General features: G+C 41.1%; 1 protein-coding gene and 1 pseudogene across 1 annotated transcript in view; both read left to right on the forward strand.

The window, feature by feature from the left end:
• FYB2 (FYN binding protein 2) overlaps positions 1-23143 on the forward strand; it is a 90566-nt gene that overhangs the window by 34928 nt on the left and 32495 nt on the right. Inside the window, 5 exon segments of the mRNA XM_040978605.1 lie at positions 4172-4272; positions 10251-10285; positions 17479-17510; positions 18963-19065; positions 22064-22211. Of these exon segments, the coding sequence (XP_040834539.1) occupies positions 4172-4272; positions 10251-10285; positions 17479-17510; positions 18963-19065; positions 22064-22211 (419 nt within the window).
• On the forward strand, positions 7410-7508 carry LOC121155402 (annotated as a pseudogene).

Here is a 23143-nt window from a genome sequence, read left to right on the forward strand (position 1 = left end):
GGCGGATATACAGAGGAGAGACAGAGAGGAAGATCTTCCGTCCAATGATTCACTCCCCAAGTGAGCACAACAGGTGATGTTATGCTGATCCGAAGTCAGGAGCCTCTTCCGGGTCTCCCACGTAGGTGTAGGGTCCCAAAGCTTTGGTTTGTCCTCGACTGCTTTCCCGGGCCACAGGCAGGGAGCTGGAAGGGAAGCAAGGCTGCTGGGACTAGAACCGGCGCCCATGTGGGATCCCGGGCGTGCTAGGCGAGGACCTTAACCACTTGCGCCACCGCCGGGCCCCATTCTTATTTTCAATTCACTTTTATTGTTGACTCATTACATAATTATCCTCTATTTGTCTCGTGATATCACATCTCTTTGTGTAATTTCCAGTTATTTATTTTTTTTTGAGCATCTCCTTTTTTTTTTTTAATTTTATTTTTTTGGGGGGTAAAAAGGCTCAAGGGCTACAGGAAAGTGGGTAAGACTAGTATTTTTTCCATATTGTTTCCTTCATGTTTAAAAGGGGGTATTAAGGGAGAAGGCCCACCCAATTTCCCACCCTCCTCAGGTCCCGGATGTAGGGCATGCTCTGAGGTTCTTGCTCAAGTGGTTTTAACATTTCAACGGTTATGAATTGCTGCCAATCTTGCCACACCAAGCACTATGAGGTCCTTGAAGAATCTACTGATTGACATAGTCCATCATAGCTGAGATGGTTGGTTGACCTGTTCTGTCTTCTCTCTTTTCTTGGTTAGGGTTCTGAATCCAGCATTTTGATTGGGGAGATCTCCAAAGAAACTGTGTCTGAGGTGTGTTCAAACCAGATTCTTATATGTGCTAGCAAGTACAGGGCCTGGCACAGTCCATCGCCCCTATCAGCTGGTGGTTGCAATTGCTGGGTTGGTTCTGTTTTCACTCCCGACTTCCACTGGAACCAATGAGTATTGCAGTCCAGTCTGGTTCTGCCCAGCACATACTTGGCCCTCGCATAAACCAATGGGAGCTACAGCCTAGTTGGAGTGACCTGCAATAACCCCCACCAGGCCCGCCCCCTACCTGGTTTGCCAGTATGTGTAGCAGTAGTCCAGTCTGTTCCACACCCCATTCCACCCCAGCCTCTGTCCTGGTTTTCGTGCCCTCCCGTGGAAGTGGTAACCCAGGAGGGAAGAGCCCACTATTTCCCTCCCAGGCCACTCCCACTCCCAGATTATGCACTCTCCAGGTAGTTCTGTGGTTTGACTTGACAGAACTAGCCCCCAGTGTCAGCTTCTGCCAGCTGATCCTGTGGCTAAGCCCAAACAACCCTCACCCACTCTAATTTTGTTTGCACCAGTAGGAATAATCAGCCCAGCCTGGCTATTCCCTGATCTGGTCCACATGAGGCGCACAGGTGTTGTACCCCTGCCTACTCTGGTCTGCCCCCATCCCAGCTTTCCTGTAGGAGAAGCTGTCCAGCAAAGGAACCTTCCCTTATTCCCCTGCAGGCTCTGCCCCTTCCCTTCCTGGTTCTCACTCTTGCTGGTTGGACACTGCAGCCCTTTCTGGTACAGGCAACCTCACCTTGGCATTCCGTATTGTGCACTAGTCTTTGTTGCGACAGAACCTAGCTCGACTCACACTGTTCTGGTGCTTGGATTTGCCAGTGGATGACGTGAACTGATTGAGCCTGGTCTTTCCCCAACCCCTGCCAACTGTATGCCAGTGGGTAACTTTCCATGGCCTGTTCAGGGCTGTTTCCTATCATGTTTCTTGCGCTTACCTGCCGGGTCTGTGTCCTGCCAGAGGAGTTGCCCAGGCTCCTCCATCAGAACCTCTCCCAATGCCAGGTTACACGCATACCAGTGGGTCCATGAGCCAGCCCTACTCAGTCCACTTCCTGTCATAGCAGGAACAGTGGCTTTTCCTGACTGGTCTTCAACCCAAACTGGTTCTTGTTGTTGATGTTTCAGCCCAGTCATGGTTTATCCATACCCACATGTGGCTCATATATAGCTCAGTAGGGGGTTTGAGACCTTGCCTACTCCATCGCACATATATCCCGGTCCTCCAGGACACCAGAAGATGTTGGAGTCTGGCCGGGTTGGGTGCATCCAATCCTAATCCACACTTGTGCCAAGGGAGACTACAACCATTTCCTGATCAGAACGCAGCCCCCATTCCAGCCCATATGCCCCCTGGTGGGAACCTCAACCCAGCTATGGTTGTCCCCTTAGCTCCCCAACCGGGCCTGTTCCCAGCCATAGATCACATGCATGCCAGTGGTTGCTCTGACTTAGCTTGGCACAGCCCCACACCTGTCCTGGCCTCTGTCTTAGACATTGTGGCTTAGTGTTCCTGGCTCCCGCAGACCAGTAGGTACAAGAGCCTAGCTCAGCATGACCTGTGTTCCATCCTGGTCTCTAGTTTTGCTTGTGGGCTAAGGTTTGCTCAGTCCTGCCTGTTCTACCCTGTTCCATTACCAATTGACACATTTGCCAGCTGTTGGAGCTACTTTTCTTAGCTTGTCCAACCCCCAGGTCTGGACCAGACCTGTGGGAGCTATGACTTGCCAGGGGAGTTTCCCAAGTTCCTCCACTTAATCCACTCCCAGACCCAGTTCTCATACATGCCATTGGGTTTAGCCAGTGCCCGGTGCAGTCTGGCCTTCCATTTGGCCTTGTGTGAGCTGGTGAATGTTGCAGCCCGGCCCACCCCACACCCTATTCAGGATGCACATTTAGGTGCTGCTGCCCTGACCAGTCCAGACAATTGGGGGTTCCTTTACCTGTGATTGATGACAGGCTCCTTGGTCACACCTAGCTTAGTCCATCACCACCCCAACTCTTGAGCTAACCACTGGGGCTAGAATTTTCGCAGGATGTGGCCCACACATTCCTCACTGAATTTACCCCCGGTATGGTTCTTGAGTGCTAGTCAATGTAATGGCTTGCTTAATGTGACCATTCTCCATCATCATGTCAGGTAACAAGATATAATTCTGCAGGACAAGCCCCAAGCCATAGCTTTTGCATGGACTGGTATTTGGTGGTCAGCATTGTTCAGTGATTACAAGTTTTACAAAGGAAAAGTTACTGCCAATTGGAATCTTTACAAATGCTTCACGTCCTAGAAGCACAATGGGTTCAACCTGGAGCTAACTAAGCAACTCAAAGAACCAAAACCCCAGAGCTCCCTGACTGGGAGGCCAGTAGGCAGAGCTGAGCACCAAATGGCACACTGGCCGCCTGGAGACAGCTCACCACTTGCACATGGTGGCTGTTGTCTGGGATCCAGGCATGAGACGCCCCGTCCTGAGACCCACCAACAGCCGGGAGGCTGCTGGAAGTTTAAATTCCCAGGCCCAAGGTCGTGCCCCCTCCCCAAACCCATTCACTGCCCATGAAGGCAGCGGGTGGGTCCTGGACCTGCCCAGTCATGGAGACCTCCCCCCTCGGTGTACTCACCCCAAAGGGAGCAGCCCCAGGAGCCCAGCAGGCCCGGAGACAGCTCACCACGTGCACATGGTGGCTGTTGTCTGGGATCCAGGCATGAGACGCCCTGTCCTGAGACACCCATCAGCTTGTTTTGAGTGGAAGTTATTTTCTGTGGAAGCCAACTGTGCCATAGATTGTGGATCATCTTTGTAAGTGATTTCAGATTTCCCTTTACGAAGAGAATTTGGATAGTAAGCTTCCATGTGCATCCCATGGGCCATCAGATACAAATGGCTTAGGGCTTGTTTCCCAGATAAGGCTGCCTTTTATGGTTCTGAACTTTCTGCCCATGGCTGGCTTCTAGGTGCTCATTACAGTGAGGCCAGTGCCATAGATTTACCTTCTCACTCATACATTAAATCCCCTGCTGTCCAGTCATTATCTTTATCTGATCTCAATTTCCCTTTGAGACCCTTGATTACAAATCTCACTTGTATGTTTAACTGTGAGTTTCTTCTCTTATGTCTGGCATCTGGAGATTTGACAGTATTTATTTATTTATTTTTTTTTTGTGAGCTATGCAATCTTCGTCTAATTCTTTGCTTCATTATATACTCAGTCCCTTGATAGTTTCTGTATCTACTTAGGTCACCAAATTGGCTATACATGCTTAGAAGACTTCTCTAACAAGGGTACAATACAAAAAGCTTTAAATGATGTTTAAATAAGTGTTTGCAGTAACCTTTTTTTTTTCTGTCTATGCTTCTCAGCGCTGACTTTGAAGAACCACATAATTATGAGGGGACAATTTCATATCTGAGACGCTCTGGCAACTCCATTAACCTGTGCACTGCAGAAGAAATTGCTGATGGTAAGTCTGCTAAGCCAATTAATAGTGTAACCCTGTGTGGAATGAAAATGTGTCAAAAGTGGTATTTTCCCTCTGGCTAGCTGTAAGTTTAAAAATTCAGAGCCCCGCTGCTGTACCATCTCATTTCTTTTTTCCTTCTCTAATCTCTTTAAAATAGGAATAGTTCCAATCTGGTGTCAATGCTATTTCATGAGTTCTATTACTACCTTCTCTCTAACGTGTCTCTCTCCTTCACCAGTTGACTTAGTAGCTTTGCCAGTTGTAGATAAGTGGCAGCAATAATCAGGACATGATGATTCATTTTTCCTCTTTCTCTCTGCATAGCAACTTCATCTCTTGTCTTGTGAGGTCTTTCATAAAGTCCCCAGGTTCTATGGTTATATGTAGAAGGTGATAACAGACCAGAAGAAATAGGCTCCTATGTGAGGTCTGAATAGAATAAAAGAATTTATTTAGTGGCTACTATCACTAGTGTGCAGCTAAGTCTTCCTCTTTCCTGCCTCTAGTATTGCTGACAATGCACAGACCTCTCTTTGGGAGTGAGGGGTGAGATCCTCTCAAATAAAAAGATGAAGAAGCAGGAACTAATGAAACTTATTTTCCAAGATCATAGAGTCCTTGTTCTGCCTCTAAAATCATCCAGCTCCATATAAAAGGCATAAATACTAGTGTTGAAGTGAGCATTAGGATGAATTGAGCCTGTGCTACAGGCTGTAAGTCTGCATTAGATCCTCTGTGTATATCTGTGGTGATAGAGTGGATTCATTATCTCACTGTTAACTACAGAAAACTGAAGATCGGAGACTGAGCTGTGTGCAAGTAACTCTGGGTGGAGCTGTATAACATGGCATGGGTTCAGTTAGCCTCAAAAATCTATGCTCTTCCCACAGTTTTATACTGCTGCCCATTTAAAGGAGTTTGAATTTCCTGGAAGAAGGTTTAAAAACAGGTCTTTTGGTCAACATTCTTTACTGTAAAGACAAAAGGCTCAAGGTTCTGGGAAGGAACATCATTGTATGGGAATACACATTTAGAAAGTTCATGAGATAACCACCAGAACCTATTGAAATTTCCCTCCTCTCTTCCTGGAAATCGGAGTTGGGCAACTATAAGAAATTCTACCTGTCCTTAGATTGGGCAAAGTCCATTTGGCTTATCAAATATCACCTGTTAGAAAAACAGCTCCTACCCCCATGTGTCCAGAAAGTGATGCTTCCCTGTGATCAGGGTCTTTGAACCCCTGTAGAGCAAGGCTTTTCAGAACTCACAGTACACACTCATCACCTGAGAATCCCTTGCAAGTGTAGATTCTGAGCAGGTGCAGCAGTTAAGACTCCATTTAGATGGCTGCATCCCACATTGGAGTGTGTGAGCTCAAATCTTGGCTCTGTTTCTGATTCTGGCTTCCTGTTAGTATCCATCCTATGAGGCATCAGGTGCACCCGAAGTACGTGCAATCCTGACACCAATGTGGGAGGCCAGGGTTGAGATCTGAGGTCCTGGCTTCTGCCCAGCCCAGACTAAGCTATTGTATCCCTTTGGGAAATGAACCAGCAAATGAATGATTGATCTTTGCTCTGTATGTAATGATGACTTTCAAATAAATGAATAATGATCTTTAAAATTAGAAATAAAATATTTCATAAGACCTTTTAAAAAATGTTGGTGCTGGTTCAGTAACTTCATGTGAGGTCTGAGATTCTGTGTTTCCAACATATTATGCTGATGCTGTGATCTGCAGACCACTGTTTGAAGAGAAAGGCTGCGGGTCTCATTTCAACCAAATTCTAGCTGCCTAGCTGTGGAAGGTTAGGGGATCACAGGGTCAAGCTCCAGTCAGAGCCTTGACCTTTTCTCTTTGGACCACATGAGTCCCCCAGGATCCAAACCCTTGTATTTAGCACCTTAAGATCCTTTTTAGGTCTCTTCTTTTCCTCCTAGAACAATGGGAGCTTAGGGAGAGCTATATGCAGGCTGTAGTGTGTTTCAGATTTGAACATTTACAAGGTCCCTCCCAGCACAGAGTAAGATTGAGAGTTTAAAATAGAAAGTGGGACCATGGGTCTGCATTTGTCCTTTCTGGGCCACAACATTGAGTTTAAGTTTTGACTGTTTCGATATGCATTCAAAAGCCAAAAAGACAAACTGGCATCCTGGGAGCAGGCATAATGATGTAATGGGTTAAAGTGCCACTAGCATTCTGGATCTCACATCAGAGAACCTGGTTCAAGTTCCAGGTATTCTACTTCTGTTACAACTTCCTGATACTGTGCACCCTGAAAGGCAGCCTATTTAGGCTCCTTGCTACAATTTGGCCCAGTCCTTAGCCTGTGGGTGAAGATCCCACTCACTAGCTGTTTCTCTCCTCCTGTCAAGTACATAGAAATAAACTTTTAAACAAAAGTCAAGTATAACTATGCTTCTGGAAAGATGGAAAGATATACACTTTTTTCTTTTCTCCTGATATGTACAAATAAAATCTCTGTAAGATGATAAATAGATGCTAAAGCAAATACTTGACTAACCAAGGACATCAGGGCTCAAACAAGAATAAGACAGTCAGCTCTCTGGTGTTCTTCATTGCATATCTGGGGAAAGGTAAGGTGAAAGAAAGCCAGAGATCGCCAACCAGATTCAATCCAAGCAAAAGAACAACAAGATTATCAAAATGTCAAAAATCAAGTTGTCAAAATTAAATTCTCAAAAACAGAATTTTGAAAACAGCAAAAGAAAAATGTAAATCACTTGTAAGGGAGGTTCATTAAGGTAAACAGTGGATTTCTCAACAGAAACATCTCAGACTAGGAGAACGGGGAATGAAATGAAAATTACCAAGGGAAAAGGTACCGATCAAGAGGACTTTCCTGAAGGAAGCTGTGTGTCTCCAATGAGGAGGCTCATCATCACATGCCTGCCTTATAAGACATTCTGAAAGAAGTTTTTCACGATGAAAGACTAGGATATCAGTAATATGAAAGTATAGAACTCTTTAGTTAAATCTTAGTAGTAAAAGTAAATACACTGTCAGATTTAGAATATCCAATTATTATAATGATGTTTTCTAAATTATTTGCATCTTTCACATTAAGGTTAAAGGGTAAAACTATTTAATAAATATGGTTGCATTATCCAATATAGTGCTTGCTTCAGCAGCATGTATACTAAAACTGGAACAAGATTAGCATGACCCTTGCACAAGGATGACATACAGCATTCAATATAAAATATATAACTTTTGAAATTTAAAAAAATTGAATTATGTGGGGAAAAAGCTTGGGTTGTGTATATGTGCGAGTGTATGTGCACTTAACCATAACCTAAAACCACAGGCAAATTCCATAAAAGAAATTAAAACTAGAACTGCTATATGATCCAATAATTTCACTACTATGTGTATGTAAAGAATATGAAATCAGTGTGCTCAAGAGTTGTCTATTTCCCCAAGTCTGATACAAACATTATTTTCGATGGCCAATAAATAAGTCAACCTAAGAGTCCATCAGTGAATGAATGAATAAAGTAAATGATACATAGTCACAAATACTATTTATCTTCAGAAAGAAGACAGTCTTGTCATTTGTGAAAGTAACTGTTGAGAATATTAAGTAAATCAAGCCAAGCACAGAAAAATAAATTCTATCTTATTCTCATTTATATTAGAATCTAAAAAGCCAAAATCATGGAAGCAAAGAGTAAAATAGTCATTGCCAGAAATAGTTGCTGGGGGCATGGGGGAAGATGTTGGTCAGGAGACACACAATTTCAGTTAGCAGAGATAAGTTCAAAAGACTCACTGCAGTGTGATCACTATAACAGCAATGCACTGTGTACTTCAAATTAACAAAGAAGTAGATACTTTGCCAGAAAGCATGAACTACATCATATACTGAAATGAGTTTGAAAAGCTCTATGACTCAGGAAAACTTAACTATCTGGTTAAAAAAATTTTACCCCCTCCCAATAATTTTCAGTCCAGGTTATTTCCTTGAAAAATTTCATAAAACACAAAAAGAATTAGCAATTATATCATCTCTTCCAGAACAATGAAAGACATGTGAACATTTTTTAATTTATTTTATGAATCTTACATTTTGCTGATATTGAAATCCAAGTCAGTACAAAAGAAAAAATCAGATCAATATCCTTTCTAATCATAAAAATCCTTGACAAAATAGTGGCAAATAGATTTCAGCAAGATAAAAAAAGATTTGATGTCATGACAATTATGGCTAATTTCAGAACTGGAAATCTGGTTCAATGTTCAAAAATCAGTGAAAATCACAATATTGACGGGCTAAAGAGACACAATTGTACAATCAACCCATGCAGAAAAAGCATTTGAGAAAATTCAACCCCAACAATAAGAACTCCTGAAAGAACTACCTCAACTTGATAACCCTTTCACACCACTTGCAATAAAACACGATAGTGATGGGGAAACACTGAATGCTTTCCTCCCTCCGCCCCATCATTAGCACTTTCATTGAACATTATGTTAGATATTCTAGTCAGTAAAAAAGGCAAGCAAAAGTTCAACAACTGGAAAAAAAACCCCTATTCGCAGTAACATAATTGTCTAGGTAGACATTTCCAGGAATTTACCAAAATAATACTAATACACAGGAAGAAAAATTAAAAACACCTCTGCCAAAGCCAATAAATGGATCCTGCAACATTGTAGAATACAAAATACATACGCAAAACAAAGAAAGATGACTACTTTGTGTACTATCAATTAGCACATCGACAGTAAACACACACACACAGTAACTTTTACAGTAGACTTAGACGAGTGCAATGGGGCATTTGTGTAAGTGTTCATGCTGAAAATGATTACATAAAGAAAATGTAAATGAGTGGATATACTATGTTTGTTTTCCAAAAGAATTAACACAGAAAAAATGTCAGTTCTCTCCCAGTGGCATATAGACTTAATTCCTGTAAAAATCCCGGCAAAGCCTTTTATAGATCACTATAAGTACAGACATAATTATCACAAAATGTATATGGAAACACCAAGGAAATATGATTAGCTAAAAACATGATTAGCTAAATTTGAAATATTAAAGGTGTATTTATTCAGTTATCAGACTCACATCATCGTGGTCAAGACTGTGAGGTGCTGTCAGAGACAGAATAGTGAAACCTAACAAAGCTCAGAGTGGAGTTGTACAAAATACAGCCAACTGATTTTTTTTAATGTTGTAGAGATGCAAGAGCAATTCATCAGGGGATAGATGGCCTTTTCATAAAACGCGGTCGGAGCAGTTGGATGTCCATAGGTAAAAATTATAATAATAAATCATCTGTCTCACACCTTGAACAAATGCTAATTCAGTGTAGCTCTTTCTTGCTTACTTTACCCCCCAAGAGTGAGGAATCTAAATGGCACCTTTGTAAGGGTGGCAAGTAGGGAGGTTATCTTCTGATGTCGCCAGTACTTTTTTTCGTCCTTTGGTTTGATTCAGAGCAGCAATGAATGCCAAGGAAGCAGGGAAGACCATCCCCTGGGAGCCTTTGTGAGGTTTGTAGTACAGAAGGTAATGCTTGGTAGGCATATTCAGATGTGCTCAGAGCTCTGCCAACTTCTGTTCAGAAGCACCCGTGCTTTCAGACTTTTATAAACCCTGAGATTTTGTGAAAGTTTCTAAAAAAATTCTTAGAACCCCACTGTTTTTTTTTTTGTTTTACCCCATGTGACATTCAGACACAAGAATTGTGTAGTATTATTAAAACAGGAAATTAAAGTGTTTTAATTCATTTTCATTGACTATAAGTTTCCATTCGAGAAATCCCCACAGGAATTAAAACCGTGATGAGTAACGCCAAAACTTCCTAATTCCATGAGCCCTGGGTGGGCTGATGTTGCCAAAGCTAAGAAAACTGAACTCATGATGTTTCATAATTCCAGGTACTGTAAGAAATGGATAGATAAGCTGCCTTAAAATAATTGTTTTATGTGTTTATTTGTTTTTTAGAAACATACGAAGTTACACTTGAAGAATTCCAACAGGTATTGTTTCCCATCTCTACACCAACTGGTAAACCTCAGTCACTCAAGTGTACAAGATCATTCTGGTGTGTAGGTTCTTTCAGGAGAGAATAAAGTTTTTTTTTTTTCCTTTTTGCTTTTTTTCTATTTCTGAGGCTTTTCCAGACTCCAGCTCCTAGGATACCAAAGCACAGCTCTGATTAATGGAAGATAATGCGTGATATGATGGGAGGAGATGACTATTCTATTTCCAACCTCTACTTGGGGCAGCCAGTGCCAATGGGCTTTTAATAACTGACCCTTTCCTAAATAAGGGATATTTGGCAGAAGACAAATTTGTATATGCTGTTTGTTGAAAGAAACAACCCTATCCTCCAAGGCATGCTTTCTGAGCTTCTTTAATACAAGATGCAACTTTGAAAGCAATGAAGTAGTGACTAGATTAGGACCCATACTAAATCACTTCCGGCCTAATCACAGCCATAGAATATGTAATCTTGAATCTGTTTCCTCACCTAAAAAAATAGGAATAATGCAACATCCACATCTTCTGAGAATGAAGATAAACACTGATGGACAGATTGTTAGTAAGAGCTGGAAACAGCCACTGCCCTCCTTGAGCCTTACCTGTGTTTTACTTAAAATGTAGTGTTCTACAAGAAAACAGGAAGTCTATTTCTGCAGTTACTGTGGATGTGAGAATAGAAGCACATTACACTAGAGAACCAATTCTTGTGGTGTTGAACCAAGTACAGCACATACCATACTGTGGGGTCTCAAATGTTATTTCTTTTTTCAGTGTCAGTTAAGGTGCTACTCTTTTCTTACCAGGTACATTTAGTCTAGAACGTTCTTCTCTCTACTTGGATTTTCTTACACATGTTACTATGAAGTATTAATTTGTGCACACACTTTGGAACTAAAAAAAATCCAACCAATATTTCTATTAATAGGTATAGAAAGGGTCAAAGAGGCTTCCCTTCTCTGGTGACGTCAACAAATAACAAAGTACTTTATAACTGGTGTGCAGGCCTCCACCGTTAGTTTTAGAAAACTGGCCTGGCTGTTTCAGACCAGTGTTCATTAGCATCGCTGATCTGGAATGGCAGACCAAGGTCTAGGCTGTGACAGCAGAGATCAGGCCTTGTACCTGCAAGTCATGATTCAGCTTACTTTCAGTTTGTAAAGCTGCACACCCAGACCAACACGCAGTCTCCAGGTACAAACCAAGGGAGCATGTTCTGCTTTAGAAAATTAGCTCTGATACAGAAGGAATCAATGAGGCACAAAGTGACAAGAAAATTTGGAGTTGCTGCCACTGGAAATGCTATTCTAGGTTAAATGTGTTCTGAGGGCATACATTTTTTGCTGTTGGCGTTCCTGCTTTAGGAAGCCATGATTGGACATTTTCCTAATGACTTGCTGCTGGAAGTTGATAGGGAACAATCTGTTAAGTTTCTGATCTGTTATTTTTTTCAAGATTTATTTATTTATTTATTTTACTATTATTATTATTATTATTATTACTTTATGGTACAGTTCCATAGGCCCTGGGATTTCCCTTACCCTTTCCCAAGTCCCTCCCCACACTGAGTTCCCATATATTATGACTATAATATAGTTCTTCATAAACAGTCATATGTCCATCATTGTGGGCATGGGCAATGGCAGAGTCCAGGATCCTACTGTCAAGATGTATTTAACAGTTTCATTGGGAGTCCATCTTTGTCTGGAAGTAGTGATGCATACTGTATTGTATCCTCACATTTGGATGTGATAGTCTCCATTATGCAGTTACTATACATCTCCTTAAAGAGGATTTTATATTCATTTTTGTTGTATGAACATTCCCTAAGTTGGACTTTAAGGAAATGTGGCAAAGAGACTAAGGCAGCCTGAGTCTCCTCCCTAGGCATGCCCCTCCTGCCCTGGCTCCATGCCACTTCTCAGATTTGGGCGGTTTCACTCCTTTCAGAAAGGCTGCTGTCCATCTCTGTCCCCATCCCCTGCTATCTTTGCAACAGTCATATCAGATGACCTCATCATGGCCTCAGCTACAGGGGCAGATGCTCTTCTGCCTTAGAGGTGCCTGGTCCCTGACGGAGAGCATGTCCGGTCACAATGTCAAGTGACATTTTAGAGCTTTAAGGTTGGAGGGCAATAAAGTGAGCAATTTTAATTTTTCACAAGACACATAAATTCCCCAAATGCACGGCAATGATAAAATAGAGTGAGAACAGACAGATATTGTTGTTTAAGATTGGACCTAGAAGCAGGTTTTGGTCCCTAGTAGGTAGGATTCTGAGGTTGCTGAGAGCACAAGAAGGTGGTCTAAGCGATCAGGTCCTTCCTTTCCCAGCCGCTCTGTCATCCAACATCCTGCTAAAGACTTCTCTGCCCTGAGTTCTCATCTATCTCCACAGGGCTCTGGGCTTTTTTCCAACCCCTGTTGCATCACCAGTCTCAGCTAGTATGCTCTACCTTGAAGTCACCTTCAGACTCAGTACTATTCTGACAATTTAGCCTGAATGGGTCTGCTGAGAGAATTTCAGTGGCTCTGGTCCCTGGACAGCTTCCATTCACGGCCAGCAGAATATGTACTAATGCCTGTGCCCTAGAGTGTGTGGGAAGCTGGAGGAACCTGGGAGCAGGAAGGCAAGCACCCCTTGCCCCTTTGCATGCAGGTCCCACTACCACTTACTGTGGGAGTCCATACTCAGGTTAGGCTCTCTCCTGGCCCCTTCCACACCCTTCTCTGTCTTTTCCAGAACCTCAACAGCTTGCTTCTTGTGGCCAGCTAACTCCACATGGACGCACCAGGCATGCAAATTAGAAATTGAGTCATGTTCTTTCATCACAGAGTGGACATCTCCATAGAGTTGCATTGGTTAAAAAGGACAGGGAAGGAGAGGGGATGAAACCATCACTACTTCCTAGCAATAAAGCTTGTACATGAAATTTGTTTTTACCCTAAAATTTAGGCAAGTAACAGTACCTGCTATGGAGGTGCTCTCTGCTTTTCTTTTCTTTCATTTTTCAATTGCAATGAATTCATTTCTGTCTGCTTTATGCAGTGTTTGACAAAAATGAACCCTCCACATGGCTGAAATTTATTCCATTCAAATAAAATAACAGGAAAGTATTTTCAAATTTTTTTACATTTTATTATTATTATTATCATCATCATTTTATGATACACTTCCATATGCTCCTGATATTTTCCTTATCCCAGCCCCAATCCCCCTCACCTGGTTCCTCCATTATAATTACTAAAGTATAGTTCTTCATACTCACTCATATGTCCATCATTGCGGGCATGGACAATGGCACAGAGTCCAGCATCCTATTGTCAGGATATAGTAAACATTTTCATTGTAAGTCCATCTTTGGAAGTAGAAATGCATACTACATTGTATACTCACATGTGGATATGTTAGTCTCCATTTTACAGCTACTGTATGTCCCCTCAAATGAAAAGTCATAATACAAAATCAGCAATAGAAAGAAAAATAGAAATTTACAATGCCATGAAGTTGAATAACATGTTGCTAGATATGACAGTCTCCATTACACAGCCCCTTAAATGAAAAGCCACAAAACACAATCAACATCAGGAAGAAAAAAGAAATTAGCAACAACATGAAGTTAAATGACATGCTACTACATGACTAACATGTAGCTAAAGAAATGAAAATCAAGAACGTTCTTGCAGAAAAAGATGCCACTGCATGATCTATGAGTCACTGAATGATTTAATCAGAAGAAAGTGTTTTGAAGAGGTGAAACTAACAGAAGACATCAAAACCCATGCAATATAGTTTCCGCTGATTTTTATTGGTGAAATGTGTCTCCTATATATGCAACAAATAGATGGGTTTTGTTTTTTAATCCAGTCTACTAATCTATGACGTTTGATTGAGCTGAAGCCATTTAAATTCAGGGTTAATATGTATAGGTGGTACTTTGGTCCTGTCATTTTAGGAATGGGTTGTTCATTGATTTAGTCTTCTGTTGTCATTTTACTGGGATGTTCTTCCTGTTTGCCTTTGGTTTCGGTAGGTGCTATTCTTCTTCTCTGTCAAGAGAACAACTTGAAGTATCATTTGTAGGGCAGGTAGGGAAGAGGCATATTCTTTTAACTTTTTCTTTACTGTGGAAGAATTTTATTTCATTTTCAAAGACGAAAGAAAGCTTTGCTGGGTATTTTATCCTAGGCCAACAATTTTGTTTTCTTTTAGAATCTGGAATATGTCACTCCATTCTCTTCTTGCCTATAGAGTTTCCTGTGAGAGATCTCCTGTGAGTTTACTTGGCATTCCTTTATATGTCAATTGATTTTTTTCACGTGCACATTTAAGGATCTTTTCCTTATGTTCAATTGAAGAGAGCTTGATGATCATGTGTCTTGGTGAAGATCACTTTTGATCAAGCCTGTTGGGAGTTCTGTGCCCCTTCTGGATCTTGTTTCCCAGTTCTTTCTCCAGATTAGGGAAATGTTCCTTTATTATTTCATTAAATATGTTTGCAAAACCAGTTTCTCTTTCTGTACCTTCTGGGACTTCCATAACTCTTATATTTGGCCTCTTAATGGTGTCTTTCAGTTCTTGAATACTTTTTTTGGCCTGATCCAGCTCTGCTTCCAACTTTTTGTTTTCTTCCCACTGGTGACAGGAGATATCTTCCAATTCTGAGATTCTTTCTTCTGCTTGCTTCAATCTATTTTGGAGATTCTCCACTGTACTTTTAATTTGCTCCACTGTGTTCTTCATTTCTGATATATCAGCCTTGATTTGCTTTATTGCTGCTATTGCTTGTGTAAAATATTCCTTAAATTCTTTGAACTCTTATATATGCTTCTCATTTTTTATCAGAAGCTTTAAAATCAGTTTTCTGAATTCTGTGTTCCCCATTTTCTTGATATCTTCCTCAGTTAATTCTGAGATTAGCATAGGGTTTTTCTCCTTTGCAGGGGAGTTTTCAGTAATATTTGTTGTGCCTTTGTCTCTTCTTTTGCTCTTGATCATTGTACTTCTGGTTAGCAGAGTCTTCTTCTTGGGGCAGATTTCTAAGCTGTGTCAACCACAGGTCTATAGTTTGATTTTACTTATTGAAGTTGGTACACAACTCTTTGCTTGCAGCCAATTGTTCTACTCCCTCCAGTGAGTTCCAGGTCTGTGTTCTTATGTTAGATTTCCACAAAGAACTTCGTAGCCCCAACTCCTGGCTCACCACTCTCCACCTCCTGTGATACCGTGCTGAGGCTGCACTGTTGTCTCTGCAACCTGTCTCCCTCTTCTGGTTGGAGTGGGTTCCAGGATTAAAGAGACACCAGGTGTCCTATCTAGTTAGGTTGTTGGTGGCGCTGATCTTGTCGGAACTTGTTGGACAATAGGTCTGGGTGCCAACGGACCTATTTTGACCCGTACAATGCCACAGTTTGTATTATTTTCCTGTGGGACCAGTGCAACCCATGAAACTCAGTGAGTTCTCAGGAGCTCAGCACATGCACAGTTCACTGTTATCCTCTGCAGTCCTGAAGTTTTTGCCACAGTGTACAAAATGGCACCTGACATACCACTACTAGAGTTCTTGATCTGCTGGCCATCAGGTCTGAGGGCTACCCAGACTTGTCTTGGTTGGAACCTGTAGAATGCCACGTTGATGTAGTTCACTGAGTCAGCAATGAGTTCACTCCCAGCTCAGTGCATGCTCAGTCCTTTCCCTTGCCTTTGCCTCCTTAGGCAAAATGGCACCTGATTCGGCTCTAGGGGCTGACTGGACTGTGAAATCCACCCTGTTCTCATACTGCCCGTGTGGGATCTGCTGTTCCTTCTCTGCTCCTGGTCAAATCAAATAGACCAGCAGGATGGACAGTTCTTTGTCTGGGTTCACCTCCCAAGCTCCCAGTGAAAGTCCCTTCCCACCTGGTTGCTGGTGGAGTTCAGATGGCCGTTAGCTAAATACCACTGGAATGTCAGTCACTACAACACCACATTTCCACATTGAAAGCAGTGGAAAGTGTCCATTTGTTTAAACGTGTCCTTACCCTATTCTGTCATCTTGATTTCTCCAATTTTACACCTTTTAATCAGATGTTTTGTAGTCATCTCTACATTGTTTTAGGCCAAGTGAATAGCATCTCTCTTATCATTTCCTGATGACTTGGATACATTCTTGATTATAAAGAACTGGGTGGACATAGTTCCTGTTGGGCTCATGTGAAAGAACTTGTCTTCACAGAAAGCCACCACAAATCTCTTTTCTGTCATTGTCTTCTCCTTTCTGATGATTATTTCTTCCTAATGTCAACCTCTTGGTGTCTAACAATGGACCTCTCTTGTGCTCAAGCATATACCAAGTACCTATTGCATGCCGGGCACTTGTGAAAACCTGATATCCCTTATTGCCCAGAGCTGCCTGTGAACTGCTGTCACTGCTCCCATCTTGTAGAAAACAACATCAAAGCTGAGATCACATAATCGGTAAACAAGTAAAATAAGGTCCCTGTTACTTATACTGATGCTGATATAATATCTAATTTACTGCATGTATAAGTGATATAGGACAGAACTCGTCCCAAATAAGAGTATATAAGCTTTTATGCCTGAAAAATATGGATGGATTTTAGATGCTTAGCAAGCTTATATTTCATTTAGTGTTTGCGGCTAGATTCCAACAAATTGATGGCAACAGATACATGATGACTGGATAAATATGAGATTATATTGTAATTGCTAGCACCTAACTGTAGGGAAGCCAAATCATGGAAGAGCTGGGTTTTCATCAGAGAATACATTCATGAAGAATGGGCAAGGGAAAATTTCCAGATTCAGTTGCCTTCGTGCCTGTAGGTATTGTGTCCTCTGAAACATTTTTTACATGTCACAAATTCATATTTCCTCATATGATTCAGAAGTCCTTTATTCTATGAATATATTTCTAGAAAGGTGTACAGAGAAAAAATATCTTTTCTGAGTTAAACAATGCATTTCCTGAGTCAAGCACCACTATTTCAGAAATGTTTGGAGAATGATGTTTAGCTTCATGGGCAACGATTCTCAGAGCTTCCTGCTGTCTGTGTTGGCCCTAACTCCATATTGCAATATGATCCTCCTCAACTTTTAGTGTAGTCTCCCGTGATATATAGTCAAATCACACAGTTTGATTGTGATTATTTATTTTACAAAAAAGTGTGGTTTTCTCTTTTCTTTCAGCCTTGGAAGAATTTTCTCCATGAAAGTTGCAGGTGAGTTTCATCTTAAAAAAAAAAAAAAAAAGTCCAACCCTGAGCCCTTCGACAGCGGAACTGGTTTCCTGAATGGACAGCTAAGTCTCCAGTGACTGATTTGGTTCAGTTTCCCCATCACCATACAGGGTGGCTGGTGCATGGAAAGTGCTTGGTGATGGTACCTGGCTTTTCCACCTGACCTGGCTTCACTCTAGTCCACACTTCACTCATGAAGTAGACCCTGTGTATCCAATACATATCAGGAATCCGTTCACAAGGCTATTTCAAATGCCTTTGCCTTTGCTCGTGTAATTTATCAATTCACTCCAACTTAACAGCCTAGCAAGCTCTATTCCAACAAAGCCCCCTCTTGTAAGAAGCCTTCGTTGATCCCCCTCCCTCCAGAGAAGTAGGCACTTCCTTGTCTGTAGCTCTGCTGCGTGGTACACACATGTATGCATTGATATCACAATACAAAGCTTGCTTGCTTGCTAACATGCCACTTTCTTTAATGCCTCCAAAGCATAGAGCACCTTTTATGTTGGGGGGGGGGAGGGTAATATTTACTGTTTACGGTGTTTTCCAGAGAGCTCTATTCTTCCTGGATCCAGAGCTTGGCCCTAGAACAAGCAAGCTCCTACTAGCTTCTTTTGACTCTCCTTTATCTCTTAAGTTCTTTCTAATGCATTAGAAGAAGCAAGGTCAGTGGGTACTAGAGGAGCAACTCTCAGGATGTCTGGTTAAATTTGAAAACCAGGGAATTCTGAATTGCAGGATAATAATTTGCTTCAGCTGTGCAGATTATCTATGGCTCCTTGTGTTCCCATCAGTGCTAAATTCATGATCGTAATAATTTGTTCTGTAGTACTAAACACCATGCTATGTACATGTGAAAAGGAAAACTAGTTCAGTACTCATTGAGCCTTTGTTCTATTCAAATACTGCTGGATTCAAGAGCATGAAAATAAACACAATTCTGTCATTGATCACAGATGGATATGGGATCTGATTGCTGGGAATAGGGAAGGTGATTTGTAGGGGAAATGGTCAAATCAATGGGAAATTATAATCTAATATAATTTCTGCTATTCATTGTGTGAAAACACAGAGGTGAGGCTTAAAAACAAACAAAGCAGAGGAAAAGAACAAAGAACAAGATGGAATTAGAATAAAAGCTAGGATCCATGTTACAAGAGACTTACACTTTATCCCAACAGACAATGGGGCGTTAGGAGAGTTTAAGCAAGAATTAATATCTGGAATTAGTTGGATTAGGCAGAACCTAGGAAAGCTGTCTATATGATTGATCCAATTCTAGTCCCTTTATCTTAAAAACATATATATGTTTAAATTATATATATGTATATATATATAGTTTAAACTCAGTTTTCTCATTCATTCTACTTAGAATTGAACACTGCAATATAAACATTCTGATTTATTTTCCCCCAATATCTCTTTACATTTCAGCCTTGAACATGAATACGAAGATAAAAACATGAAGGGAAAAGAGCCATACAAATTGGAACCTCCCAAATCTGAGAAAGATCTGCCTTCAACCCATCCTTTAAAGGTAGCTGAGTTCCAGACTGCTGGATAAACATACAGTTCAGACCTAGAACAGAATCAGTTCCCGAGGGCGATTCCTAGAGGCTGAGACCTGCTGAGTTATAGGGGCACAGAGTCAGAAGTTATAGAGGGTATCAGGTATCCTCGATAGACAAGACAAAACCCTAAGCTCCAGGCTGAATTTCCATTTATTAGCACAGAATAATAGCATGAAAACAGGACAGGGTCTAGAACAGGCCAACAGGGCACCCCAAGTACAAACACAAAAGAAGCACTCACCTGTCAAGTGCCATCTGTGTTATTTCCTTTTCTCTTGTTCTAAAACAGAATACATAAGAGGAACAGAAGTATACTTGGCTTATGGTTCTGGAGGATGGCATCTGTTAAAGGTTTTCTCACTGCTTCATAGCATAGCAGAAGGCAGCACGTGGAGAGACTTGCCTAGTAAGCCAAAAGAGCTGGTTTCTATATCAAAGCTACTCCCTTGATGATCATTAATTCATGATGAGTCCATTCCTGAAGGCAGATCCAATATGACCCAAATCACCTCCCAGAGGTGCTATCTCTCAATTAACATGAATTTGGAGATTACTCTTACATGAAATTAGGTGGACCCAAGAAATCCAAAAATTTGTCCCTGCATTTGAAAGCCATGGAATGAGGATTTCCTTATGTCTGGTGTCTTAAAGCCCCACTTAAAAGAGTGACTACATCTCTGAACTCCACCACCTCATCTGTAAAATTAGAATTAACAACATCTATATGACTTCATCCCATTCTATCTTGTTTGGGAAACGAGGAAATAGTTTGCATAAAAGCTTCAATAACCACCAGCTACTATAAAAACAACAAGTGCTATTGCTACTGTAATTAATATTAAACACTGCAAGTGTCATTTGTTTGTCTCCAATGGACAGTATTCTCTTTAAGAAGTATGGTGGTAGACTTAAGCAATAGTAATCACCAGGGTTCCTTCCAGGTTCAAAATAATCCTAGGTATTTGTTTAGGATGTGTCTGTATTTTGGTAACAAAGTGTACCAGTGCCATATACAGAGCTGCTTAAAACAAGCAGCAGTGTTGGCACTGTAGTCCTGAACTGTTGGGCGGGCCAGCTAAAGCAACATGAGTGTTTCCACAGTATCATGGAGTAGCATAATGCAAAGAACAGAAGAAAAGAAGCGTGCAGTGCAGGGGAGTAAAATCAAGCAACATCAGTGTCAAGTCCAGAAGATAAGAGCAATGCCTTTAGTGAGTGCTAAGGACGGTGATCAGGAGGGGTTGATCAGAATATCTGAGAAAAGGAACAGAAGACCAGGAAGAAAGGTGCTGGACTGGAAGAAGCAGGCGTCTGCATTGCTCCAGTACTACCTATATGACAGGAGCCAAGCATAGGGTCAGGCCGCACCATGAAGTCCCTTTTCATTTCCATGAAGCAAGCTTGCTTGAGATTTTGACACTGCTACAAGTTGCTTGGCACATTTTAGGTGAGTGACGGAAGTGGTTTAGCTACACAGTACTGTTTGAGAATAGAAATAAATCCGTAGATAGTTACCGCATTGTGATTGAACACCCTAAAAGACAGTTCTAAGACAATCAGGCTACTGCTTCATTAGAGGACAGTGTCTAAGCATGGCAGTCACTGTTTTTGTGTAAAATGTTGATTTCATTGCTGTCTTATCTCTCCCTATTTAAAAAATGTCATTCTTGGCCATGTGAGTTAAACTGCATCCTGTCTTCTTTTTCTCCTCATAGTTTGTCCAAGATCTTACCAAAAAGTGAGGCTATTGCATGCTTTATACCTGTTTATTGCATTGGCTTTTCCCAGGTACCCATGTAAAGGCATTAGATAGTGTCAGTCTTCTGTCCACTTGGTTTAGTAGGAGGGATGGCAACATCTCTGTTTCTTTTGATGATTAGAAAACACTTGATGGCCAAAATGCTTCTAATTCTTCTCTTTTCGCATGTCTCTTTCTGTCAAATTGTCTACATCTTTCTGAAAAGTAAATATGGGTCTGTTTTCTCCCATGACAGGTTTTCCGAAACTAAGAAACAAAACCCAAACTTTGCTTTGCCTCCAGAACCCCCTTAATGCAGCTCTGCTCTGTCTTGTTAGGTTCATGTCCAACCTTTCTTCCCACTTTCCTTAAGCTCCTCCCTCCTCCCTACACCCCTCCTCCATTCATGCCACATTAAAAGATTTCCAACACTTCAACAATTCTATTCCTTTGCTATGATGTTCTGCCATCTCATCCATCTATGTCTATTCTTATAAAATAGTTTTATAAAACATGTTTTTTTAAAGATTTTCCTTAGCTTTGTTGTAGGCGAGAGTAGTAAACTCTTTTTCCTCTTAAGATGGTATCAGCATTACTGCTGTGAATACCACTAATCACTTTGTATCCTAATCAAAATGTGTATTTCATCTTCATGATCACCCTGTACATCACCTGTCTTTACTTTCAGAATTCAGACTGTCTTACCTTGACTAGCGGTGGATGAAAAGGGAATTGAAAAACACTGGGCAGAAAGATGAAATGCAAGGAGAAAGGATTATCTGCATCCATCCCTCAGTGACTAAAACCCAGGGCTCTGGGTTCGAGCCCTGCCTTGATAGAGAACTACAAGTAGCAACAGAGGCAAGCTATTTACCTCAACAAGCTCTGTATCAAGAGGACTGACAATATGATGATTCTTTTTTCACGAAGTGTTGTAATGATTACGGGAGACAGGATATATAAACAGTGCCCCCTGTGGTTGGCACTGCACAGTAGCCCGCCTGTCCCTCATGGGAATGCCTTTGTGCCAGGTAGAACCACCAGTTCGGAGGTAAATGAAGGATGTGGTTCATGCCTGCAGAAAACAGAATCTACTAGAACAGGTTTAAGTAAGAAATAAATAATTGTTATCCATGAGAAATGAGTGAATGAAGATCACAGGATGAGCAAAGAACTAACTGGACATGTCAAAGCACCATGCTACATGCTTTGTCATGTATGTTTAGGTAGATGCATCTGGAAAAATCCAGATGATCAGAGTCCATGAAGACAGAAGCAGCATGCTGGCTGGGCAGCAGGAAGCTGGGGTTGAGGTCAACCACGTAAGGGCCTTCTCTCAGGCCCCAAAGCTGCCTGCGTATTCACTAGGACAAGGTAAGTTTAATTCTTCCTCATACTCTCTAACATTTCCAAACTATTTTAAAACTAAGTATGATCATGATTTTAATCCATTTTAAGAACTCTTGCGTTTATTGAATATTTATTATGTACCAAGTAGTTTGCCAAAGTGAGACAATTATGCAATACTTTAAAGTTTTGGAATTAGAAGCAGAAAACTTGAATGCGAATCTAGGCTCTGTAATAAGTAGCTTCATATTCCTCCAACTCAATTTCTTCCTTTATAAACATGGAACATACTACAGATCCCACAGTGGTTTTAAGGACCAAATCTGAAAGACAGTGTTTGAGAGGGGCACATAGCTTTTTTTTTATTTATTATTCTTTTAAATTCCTACTGGTTCCTGTCATCTTTGTAATGCTTTGAAACACTTTGTGTCATCTTTGACACACGAATGAAGCAGTGCAGTGTGATATCCTTTGAAGATATCTTGCAGATTGCATTTTACTTACCTATTGATCAAAGCTCTTGATTGTAAGCAAAACTAAATGAATCATAAGATGTTCAGCAAAGCAAAGGATCACCTAGCACAAAGTCTAGTCAGGACAATATCCAAGGACACATTTTCACAAAACCTCAATAACACATTTTTCTGTCTCTAATTTTGCTTCCTTCTGAAAACAAATTCCTTCGTTGGGGTGGCAGGGGACCAAACAGTGACAGGCTAAAACCTATCCCCATGAATAAATTTGAAAAAAAAAAACCACAAGAAAATAAACAAAACAAAACAAAAATCCTAAGGGCACTTTTTATCTTAAAAAAAAAAAAAAGGTGTAAGATCAAGACCTTAGTCTTAATGGCTTTGAATGGGTCATATGTTATCCCTAAACCAATCATTGAAGATAAGGAATATAATGTTCTTACTGGCTCACTCCCTGCGATAAATTCACCTCAAACTGGGATTAGA

This window comes from Ochotona curzoniae, unplaced genomic scaffold (assembly GCF_017591425.1).
Source record: "Ochotona curzoniae isolate NIBS_2020 unplaced genomic scaffold, NIBS_Ocur_1.0 contig_291, whole genome shotgun sequence".
Taxonomy (NCBI): Eukaryota; Metazoa; Chordata; class Mammalia; order Lagomorpha; family Ochotonidae; genus Ochotona; species Ochotona curzoniae.